Source organism: Oryza brachyantha, chromosome 9 (assembly GCF_000231095.2).
Source record: "Oryza brachyantha chromosome 9, ObraRS2, whole genome shotgun sequence".
In the NCBI taxonomy this organism is placed as follows: domain Eukaryota; kingdom Viridiplantae; phylum Streptophyta; class Magnoliopsida; order Poales; family Poaceae; genus Oryza; species Oryza brachyantha.
Window position 1 is genome coordinate 9,997,160 of NC_023171.2, and position 11,133 is coordinate 10,008,292.

The window sequence follows — 11,133 nt, forward strand, 5'->3', positions numbered from 1 at the left end:
GCTAAGAGATAAATATGAAATTCAATTATACTTTTAATGAAATTTTTTATACAAAATACAATTTGATTTATGGAAACACCAGCTAAGAGTTGTATATGAAATCTTATTCTTTTAAAATCTTGCATTGCGTAAAATTGCACAGAAAAATCAATAGTACAATAAACAAAATAAGTATCACGGTGCCAATCATGCAATCAAAATATGGTAAACATGATTTACGGTGTTCCTAGAAATCTATTAAAATATGAAGAGAAGTTCTCAAAGTTTGAATCACTTTGGTCACATTTAAAGCTTTGACAAGGAAACAACATGACAACCCCTATGAGATTTTAGAATGTGTAGAGTTCTTGCCCCTTTGGAAGTTGTTTTTCTATAATCTAGTTTAGCTCCCACTCTCCGAGGTGACAACATCGCTTAGGCTCGGAGGTTGTACTCTACGTTGGTTGGATAACACATTATGTCAGTTGCACCATACAAAACCAAAGAGAACAAAATTTCACTCCTAAAGTGTGTCGCACGATTTTGATATTGTGTAACTAAACAAGCAGAAATGCTATGGCAGAACCTATGTCATTTGGTCATAATAAATTTACCACTTTTCTGTGCATCCGAGTGATGTTCCATTTGGGTACACATATGTCACTTGTTTACCAATGAGTGTTAATTCTGAAATGGATACATGTTATTCATACCCTTCGAAATGGTAGGTTTCTATTGTTGCCTACTGCTTTTCTATACGAGTCCAAGGTATAGTCTACGTTGCCTCCCAATTTGATTGGTCAAAAGAGGCCACCTGGTATGGCATATATCTAGTTCAAGTACCATTAAATGAGCCTAATATACATGCCCATTACATACCTAGAAACCTTTTTTTTTTTTGCAATATGAAACATAGCAAAAACTACACATGCATTTCCTTATGTTAGATGTGGTTGTTTGATATATTTGGCATACGAAGTGTGGTTTTTTGAAATAATAATGGACAATTTAGCATATTTTAAATCAAATAACGGTTATCAATTTGAAAGTTCCAACAAAAATTATGAGAATAGCAAACAACATTATAAACATGTGAAAAATTAATTCCAAATTATTCATCATACTTATCAAGCTTGCTAAACTGCCAGCATATGAGAAGGGTTTTAGTTAATTTTTCATCATTTTTATTTCTCTACAAATAGTACTAGAAATGTGATGATAGAGTTGTGAGTGTACAATTTCATTCATTAGGATCCAAATCATGATAACCACAGCTATATACACATATATGATGGGCTTTATGGATTCATCATAGGTGAAGTTTGGTAATGGGATACTTCTTTTGATTGAGTCCGTTAAAAGATTTACTTGTGGATATATGGAGGACATGATTGTGTGTGCTTGTGTCTATCACGTAATAAAAAATGAATTATTGTGCAACTTTATGTGTATTGCATTTTTTATATTATAGAATTTATTTCTGCCTTTGCTTTTATTTTTGCAACTTTATGTGTATTGTATGTTTATTATTTTTTTTATGTATAACCAGTTATTACAGACATCACATGATGAATATTGCATATTACAAAATCACAACTTTATTAAAACAAGAATATTACTTAGAATAACACCTTAATGATAGTGATAATACCTGTTGCTAAACTTTCATCTATAGTTAGCAAGAATATGCATAACCATTGTTTCTTCCGTGTAGGTTACAAGTTGTATATAGTAATTGTCTTTCTCGAGCTATAAAATAGAACCTTCGAAATTACTAGTAGATCATTGCTTCTATTGAAATGCACCTACCTCAATGTTGTTGAATAACGTTAAACCAAATGGAAAATAACATCAGAGGATAACCGAGTTGTAACCAGTTACCCAAAACTTACCATATCATATCTTTTGAAGCCGATCCGATGATGACACCTCCAATAAGGACGAATGGTGAACCTCCAATGTGACACCTCCAAGACGGTCACATCTTCTAAGTTTTCATCTAGAAAGTTCATCACAAGGCAAAAAGCTATGCGAGGGGTCACTTACAGTATGGTGTGTGATGCCAAACAGATGCTTGATCACTTTGCATGGAAACGGAAGTTTACAACTTGACTCGTTTGCTTATCACTTCTTAAATATCAATCAATATTCATCGTTGACAATGAGAAACAAAAATAAACAAATTCGGTATGAACAATACATCTAATATTCATGACTAATTTTTTTTTTGGATCTAGGGATTGAATTTAATTTTGATCACGTTGTCCCAATAAAAGGAGATTCCTAGAATATCAATGCAACCCTAACAAAGAGAAAAAGTCTATAGTACCGATAATTATTGCAAAGTAGTATTGGCTTATAGACAAGTAAGGAGTATGGATGGAATACTTTTTTTTTTAGATCGATGATAGATAAGTGCGCAGAAGGTGATTTATCTTAGGATAAAGTTTGAAATATAGAAGTCAGTTTATTTTGGAACGGGGAGATTAGCCCCTTCGTCCCAAAATATAAGAACATCTAGAGTATAAATTTTGTCCATCAATATAAGAACAACCTTATCTATATTACTAATCTCAAGTTCTCAACCGACAATCATTTATTTTTTCTCACTTACTTCCTCATCTTCACCCATCACAATCGTTCATTCTCTCAACCGTAATCTCTCTCAAGAAAAAAATGCAGATGTCTTTACGTTATGGATAGAGTGATCGAGTATAACATTCTAATCTATTCAATTTTTAAAAGAAAATTCTATAACCAATGAGATGGCATGCAATGCAAGAGATGGGTATATACACAATGCGCTCAGTTGTAAATAGAAATTTGCTGATATGTTCCATTATAAAGTTCTTTCTCATCAAGTGCAGCACGGTCAATTTGACAGCGGCGATAAAGAAATAATTGAACTCTTCTTTAGAGCTTCAAATCACCAACTAAGACATTTAGTGGTCGACCTCCTCGAACGACGAACAATGGTCTAAATTAAACTATAGCGGTTAAATCATACATGAGACCTCCTCGAACGGGAAACAGTTTCTAGCACACGGGTGTAGGTACACCCGTGTGTTTGCATGTTATCTAAATAGTCATCAAAAAATTGAAAAAATTGATAAGATGGATTAATATGAGTTATATCACTCCACAAACATACAAGTTTAAATTCAACTTCTACAAGTTATAGAAAAAAATAGACAAAACTGAAACTAAGTATACTTATATTCATAATTATTTTTGTTATTTTTGCTACAACTTGTAGAAGTTGAATTTAAACTTGCATGTTGGTGGAATGATATAACTCATATTAAACTATTTTGCCAATTGTTTTCATATTTTTTGATGACTATTTAGATGACATACAAGCAACGGATTTACATACACCCGTGTGCTAAAAAACTACTTCCCTCCTCCGAATGACAAACAATGGTCTAAATTAAACTATAGCGGTTAAATCATACATGAGAGTAAAACCCTGATCCTTTTGTGAAATTTTCTTCTAAAACTAAAGCATTCTAGCCGGATTAAGTAGTCGATCACCTGACTGCTCTTCCAAGTGATCCTCCATCTTCTCCATGAAGGAGCTCAAATTCATACAAACTTTTCAAGGAAGGAATAAAGGCAGCTCGAAGTATTTGCACGAGGCTTGCGACCAAGGAGAAGGAGAAGCCCCCCCCCCCCCCCCCCCCTTCCCGCGGTTTTCCTCCGCCTTGTGCAAATGACAACATATATATTCTTCTCACTCTGCTGATCCATGGCTTCTCTCTCACTATAGCTAGCTTGCTAGCTAGCCATGGATCCTAGCAGCAGCAGCAGGAGAAGAAGTTACAGCTGCGAGGAGAGCTGCTTCCATGGCGCCCACTGGCGGCCTCCGTCTCACTCTCACTCCGCCAGATGCCTCTGCGTCTACATCGCGCTGTCCGTCATCTTCTTCGTGCTCGTCGCGGCCGTGCTGCTAGTCGTCGTGTTCGTCGCGAGGCTCAAGAAGCCGACCTTCCTGCTGCAGTCCGTGCAGATGGACAGGTCGTTCAGCCTCCGGTCGCTGTCGTCGTCGGCGTCGCTGGCAACAACGGCGGCGGCGAACGGCACCGGCGGCGGCGGCGGCGCGAACGTTAGCGGGACGGCGTGCTCGGTGGCGTCGCTGGTGTTCGCGGCGCAGAACCCCAACGGCATCGGGATCAGGTACGGCGCGGCGGCGCTCGGCGTCGCGTACGCGAACGAGCCGGTCGGCGCCGTGGGCGTGCCGGAGTTCTACCAGCCGCCGCGGAGCGGCAACGTGACGGTGGTCATGCACGCCGTGTTCTCGCAGTCCGACGTGAGCCGGCTCGTCGTCGGCGAGCTCTCGGCGCAGCGCCGGTACATGGAGATACGGATCGCCGGGAGCATCGACGCGCGCACGCACGTCATGAACTTCCCTCTGCCTAAAATTCAGGTTCACAATTTTTCTTCAGAACTGGAAATTCAGACTTGCCGTAAGTTCAGCAGAACAAAAATCACAAAATTTGCAATCTTTCACTGAATTCATTTCTTTTTGTGCAGTTCTCGATTGACTGTACAATAGGAACTAACTACACCGACATAGTACTACGCGAAGGGATCGAGTCTGTAATTACACGCAAGGTATTCACTGAAACTTGCATTATATTTCTTACACACGTTTCAGTTTGTGAGTGATAGATTGATATATGATCACCCAAAATTAAAGAATGCAGGTTCAAAATTCAACCTCTATAAGTTATAGTTTAATCACACTTGTAGAAATTAAAATTGAACTTCTACGTTTGTGCAACGATGTACCAAAATGTTTTATAACTATTTATTATTCAGATGACATAGAAGAAATACGTGGATATCATCTGAAGTGGTTAAAACACAAACTTTTTTCATTTGTCAGACTAATTGATCAGAGATTCTTTTTGTAGGCTCTCCTCGTATCTGAACTGCCTCACTTATCACAAAAGTGCTCCATCAAGATCGACATAAGGTCAAGAGGGAAGAAGAGAGCAAGTCTTGACGAGTTAGGATGCTGATTTAAGCCAGAGAGATTCTTTACCTGTTTAGCACGTACATACGGCTATTTTTTTCCCTTGGGAATTTTTTTTATTCATTGCTTGGCCGACTTGTGAAATGTAAATGGAGTAGATTAATTTCTTCGGTCGCAATTGTTCAATTGTATATTATGGAAAATGATTCATAAATGCTGCTTGAGATCGATGGATGAACAGAGGTGTATATTATTGAAATTGAGATTTGACAGTGTCTATACTTGTATCAGTTTTGCATTAATTGCTGAAAGTGTGAGAAATGCACTTTTGATGGATTATTGGGGGAGGAGGCATCATCTTATTAGCATTAAAAATTTCATACTATTTGTTAATTTGCACCGTCACAAAGTATATGGGCCACATGTCGTTTATTGTCCGTATAAAAGCCCTGTATATATGTGTTGTAATTATTAGGGTCGGTAATGAGGCAGAACAGGGCAGAGTTGGAGCAGAATAGCCCCACGCGACCCCCAAACTTCTATATTTTTTTTTAAGAAAGTGTGGGCTCGTCTCAGTGAGACCAACGGATAGTTCAACTTGGTGGGAGGGATACTTATTAGATGCTGAGGGAGCAAGTTTAATTAGCCATTCAAATGACATTGCAAATTCACGTGAGTAGTTTTTGGGTTATTTTTGCTATATATAATTGTTAGAATTCGGCATAAAGAATCATATGATCATTCTCTTATGATACCATAGTAGTAAATTATTTATTATGTTCGTAGATGCTTTCGGCAACGTCTTTTTACTTATTAAAAATAATCATAAGCAAAATGGCTTATTAGCTATTAAAATTACTTATGAATAAAACTATTCATAACTTTTATGTATGTGTTTTTAGTGCTCTAAAATTAAATATTGAAAAATATATAAACTATAATGTAAAAAACTCTAAAATTAACTTCAAATGTAAGTTTTAAAATCTAAATTTTAGCTTATAAACATAAATACAAGCGAAAAGATGGTACCTTTGTGTCTCTTAATTTGTTGTAACAAAATTGACTGACGGAAATCCCACAAGACAATCAACTTGGCTAATAGCAAAACTGGTATATAATATAATCAACCTCGTTGACGTAATAACAATCATATCTGGTCAGCGGTCTCTAAACTTGTGTGTACGTGTCATCTAGGTCTAAATGTATTTTTGTGTCCCTGAACTTGTCCAGGGTGTCATATAGGTCCAAACGAGCTTCGACCCGCTCCATCTGCTCACGTGGCATACCACGGTGGGGCCTACGAGAAGGGAGAAAAAAGAATAAGGAGAAGAGATACTGACATGTGGGACCTCCATGGCAATAGCAACACGTAGGCGCCACTGTGGAATGTCACGTTAGCGGATGGAGCGGGTCGGAGTCCGTTTGGACCTATATGACATCCTCGGACAAGTTCAGGGATTCAAAAATACATTGAGAGTTCAGGTACCTAGATGACACATGCACACAAGTTTAAGGACCGCTGGTACACTTCACACTCATAGATTTATATCTAAAATGTCATTAAGATAAAGAAAATGACAATCATTCAAAATGATACGCGTATCTCACGCATTATTGAGACTGTATAATCTAAACATTATCAGCATTTCTTCTGGCATCGTGGGGGGCGGCAAAACCAATATAATTTAGACAAGCGAGATAGCTTGCAAGCATGTCAATTCATCGAACAGGCAGAGCAGCATGAGCACGACGACGAGCTCGCCGCCTCGAAACCGGAGCGGCCGCGGCCACGGCGACGGCGATGGCGACATCGCCGTCGACCTCTTCCCGTTCCTGCGCGTGTACAGCGACGGCCGCGTCAAGAGGTACGGCCGCCAAATCTCCGTGCCTGCGGCTTCCGACGTGAAAAGCCCGGATGGGATCGTGACGAAGGACGTCGTCGTCGACGACGAGACCGGCGTGTCGGTTCGCCTGTTCCTCCCCGTCGACGCGGCCGCGGCGGCAGCCGCGGTCGGCAGGAGGCTCCCATTGGTTGTGTACATCCATGGCGGCGGCTTCTGCACGGGGAGCGCCTCATCCCCGCAGTTCGACCGCTACGCGGAGTCCCTCGCCGCCCGCGCCGCGGCGGTCGTCGTCTCCGTCGATTACCGCATCGCGCCCGAGCATCCACTGCCTGCGGCTTACGACGACGCGTGGGCCGCGCTCCGGTGGGCGGCGGGTTCACGCGGCGGCGTCCCCGACGACAGTTGGGTCGGCGACTACGCGGACCGAACGTGCGTGTTCGTCGCTGGCGAGAGCTCCGGCGCCAACATCGTGCACGACGTCGCGCTGCGTGCCGGCGGCGGCGGGGACGACGGCGTCGACATCGAGGGCATAATACTCCTGCAGCCATGCTTCTGGGGCAGCGCGCGGCTGCCGTCCGAGAAGCCCGACGCCTGGCGCACCACGCCGGAGTTCCTGCCGGAGAAGATGGACGCGCTCTGGCGCTTCGCCACCGCGGGTGCCGCCGGCGACGACGACCCGCGGATCAACCCTCCCGCCGAGGCGATCGCGTCGTTGCCGTGCCGCCGGGCGCTGGTGGCCGTGGCGGACGAGATCCTCCTGGACCGCGGGCGGCAGTACGCGGCGAGGCTGCGCGGGGCGCGTGGGGCGGCGAGGTGACGCTCGTGGAGTCCGAGGGCGTGGGCCACTGCTTCCACCTCTCGCCGGAGTTTAACCCCAAGACCGTTGAGCTCATGGACCACGTCGTCGAGTTCATCGCCAGGGGCAAGACCTCAACGCCGACGAGCATGCTCATGGATCGGCGTCGTCGCCGGTGCAAGGTGGAGAGCTTCCGGAGGCCCAAGTTGCACGGCCCAAACTGGGCCCACAGATCAATGTTCCGGGCCGGGAATGGACAACATTGGGCCTGCCAGTAAGGCCCAAAAGTATCCTCTTTCTGCAGCTGTGCTCAAGAGCTGTCTCTAAAAAGGAAAAATGTTTAGGGCATTGTGTATCCAGGATTTCTTCCTTTTCCACGCTTTATGATAAAAAGAAAATATACGTGTGTTACAAAATAAATGATCAAATTAGAATATGCTCGGAAGTTGTCTTGATGCATACCATTATTGGATTTAAAAAATAAGAACCATGTAAAAAGTAGCGTTGTCCACATGCTGAAATCGGATTACGAGCCAACTCTGCTTGGCTTATCTGAACTGTTATACCAACCATGGTCTAATGTAAATGTTTTTCCTTCAATTTAGGCTGCACTCCTTTGGATGCTAGGTAAATATTATTTCTCAGTTTTTACATACAAGTTTTTTAACTGCTAAGGGAAGTGTCTTTTACAACAAAAAAAATCTATATAAAGAGTTCATCATCTCATATTTTTAATTAGTTTTTTTAACCTTTTAGTTTTTAATTCTATCATTTACACCATTAAATAGCTATAAAAAATTAGATAATCTTTCATCTTTTATTCATAAAAGAATACAACCTTAATGTGTTAATTTATAGGCCTGAAAACAAACATGTGCTTTCTTTTGGAGCTACCTTAGAATTCGGTATAGCAACTCTGTACCATGCCGTGTCCTAAATTTTTATTTTTGTATGGATCTGTATATTTACGAGAATTATTTTACCTTTCTTGAAAAATTAACTCAAGATACTATATTTTTAATATAAAAGTTTAGATATTTTTAAGATCTTTGAAAAAGTACCTTTAAGGTACCATATTTTTTAGTCTAACAATTTAATACCTGAAATTTAATACTTGAAGGTACAATATATTTTAAGATATAAAAATTACATTAAAATTTTTGGTACCTCAATGTGCTTCTCAAGAATGGTAAAAAAACCTAAAAATTTAGTAACTTGAGCTACACTGTAGCTTAAGGTACCATAATTTTTTAATAAAATTTTGGTATCTCAAGTTAATTCTTAAGGATGATAAAAAAAACCCTATTTACAACTGTATCAACCAATTGTACTGTTACTGTAATTGTATATGCTTCTTATCCATTTTTCTGTTCGATTCATAGATTTTCATTGTTATGTCATATATATACACCGTTATAATTTAGACATACCGATATGCTTCACATAGTAATTTCTAGGTCTAAAGCAAATATGCATGGTTGTTTTCTTCTAAACCCCTTTCTTAGCATGGATACGTGTAGCAGTAGTTGCTTTGAACACATGCATACAAGTATACAACATCTCTTCTTGTTTGTGTTTCATCTCAAAAAATTTCATGACATTGTTGCTTCAGCGACGCGTAGTTCACTGCTCATTGGTCTTATCTCCTTCGTCCTGCAGATAATTTCATAATTCATAACCCGCATTAAAATGTTCGTAAGTAATAATTTTATATAGCATGTATTAACCTATTAATTCATCGGAAGTTTGTTCCAAAAGTTTCCTGAGAATCTATATATTCCCTTCAAATATACCAAGTTTAATTTTCTGAATATATAAACAGTACTCCTAATAAGAATAGTAGAACACCTGGGCTTTTGCATGCAAACTATCGTCGCGCAAAAGCAAACCGCATCCTGCTAGCTGCAGCATGAGCACAAGCAATGGCTCCTCGGCGGCGCACAGCGAGAGCCGCGACAGCGGCGTCGCCGTCGACCTCTTCCCGTTCCTGCGCGTGTACAACGACGGCCGCGTCAGGGAGTTCGTGAGGCACAAGAAGACGGGCGCGTCGTCGCCCGACGAGAGAAGCCGAAATGGGGTCGTGACGAAGGACGTTGTCATCGACGGCGAGACCGGCGTGTCCGTTCGCCTTTTCCTCCCCGTCGACGCCGCCGCCGAAGACGGCAGGGAGCTCCCCTCGGTCGTCTACATCCATGGCGGCGGCTTCTGCACGGGGAGTGCCTCGGCCGAGATGTTCCACAACTACGCGGACTCCCTCGCCGCTCACGCCGTGGCGGTCGTCGTCTCCGTGAACTACCGCCTCGCGCCGGAGCATCCCATACCGGCGGCCTACGACGACGCGTGGGCCGCGCTCCGGTGGGCGGCGGCTTCAAGCGGCGGCCTCTCCGACGACGCCTGGGTCGGCAGCTACGCCGACCGTGCGTGTTCCTCGCCGGCGAGAGCTCCGGCGCCAACATCGTGCACAACGTGGCGCTACGTGCCGGCACCGCCCGCAACGCCGGCGACATCGACATCGAGGGCATGATACTCCTGCAGCCATACTTCTGGGGCACCGAGAGGCTACCCTTCGAGAAACCGTGCGCCTGACGCGCCAAGCTGAAGCTGCTGCCGGAGAGGGTCGACAACCTCTGGCCGTACGTCACGGCGGGCGCCGCCGGCAACGACGATCCCCGGGTCAACCCTCCCGCCGAGGACATAGCACTGCTGCCATGCCGCCGAGCGCTGGTGGCCGTGGCCACGGAGGACGTCCTGCAGCCCTGCGGGACCGCGGCCACCGGCACCACGAGCTGCTCCGCGACGGCGCCGGGTGGGACGACAGGGTGCAGCTCGTGGTGTCCAGGCGCAAGGACCACTGCTTCCATCTCCTGCCAGAATTCAGCCCCGACGACGAGACCAAGGAGCTCATGGACCGCGTCGCCAAGTTCATCGCCGAGGGCAAGACCGCGCCGCCGATGAGCACGCCGATGGAGGCGGAGAGTGTGATCGGTAGGAAGACGACGGCAAGAACGGTGCCAAGTCGCGGCGGCGCAAGGTGTTGCGCGGCGCAGATTGCACCAGCAGCACCTCGGCGCTCTGGATTTGGAGTGGGGAACATGAGGAAGCCTCCCAGGAACAAGGTGCAGAAGTATCATCGTCTTCCTGCAGCTGCTCTAGAAAGGAGTGTGCTGAAGAGTTATTTCTGACTGGTTTGAAGCTTGAAATTTGGCGCCTTGGGTGTTTCGTGGGATTCCTTTTTTTTTTCCGTGCCTTTTATGGTAAAAAGAAAAAGATATGTATGTTAGTACAAAATAAAGATCAGAGTAAGATACTTTCTACGTATTTATGGTAAAAAGAAACAATATGTAAGTTATACATAAAATATATTAAGCTATAAATTCAACCACAATAAAATAAATCATAATTATATAAATTTAAAAATAACACGGCAGTCAGAGCTGTAACGTAAAATTACATATATACTACATTCATCCTATAATAACTTTATTTTTATTTCTGTATGTCCACATTTTGATCCATTCGTCTTATTTAAAAAAATT

At 43.1% G+C, this 11,133-nt stretch overlaps 1 protein-coding gene and 2 pseudogenes across 1 annotated transcript; all 3 read left to right on the forward strand.

The window, feature by feature from the left end:
- The first annotated feature begins 3,766 nt into the window (after window positions 1-3,766).
- On the forward strand, window positions 3,767-5,085 carry LOC121055285. Its single transcript, XM_040527307.1, has 3 exons — window positions 3,767-4,405; window positions 4,513-4,593; window positions 4,896-5,085. Exons 1-3 carry the CDS (start codon window positions 3,767-3,769, stop codon window positions 5,001-5,003), a joined length of 828 nt encoding a protein of 275 aa, XP_040383241.1. The 3' UTR covers window positions 5,004-5,085.
- Window positions 5,086-6,697: 1,612 nt separating this feature from the next.
- On the forward strand, window positions 6,698-7,875 carry LOC121055292 (annotated as a pseudogene).
- A 1,631-nt stretch (window positions 7,876-9,506) lies between these two features.
- Window positions 9,507-10,779, forward strand: LOC102718675 (annotated as a pseudogene).
- Window positions 10,780-11,133: the final 354 nt, after the last annotated feature.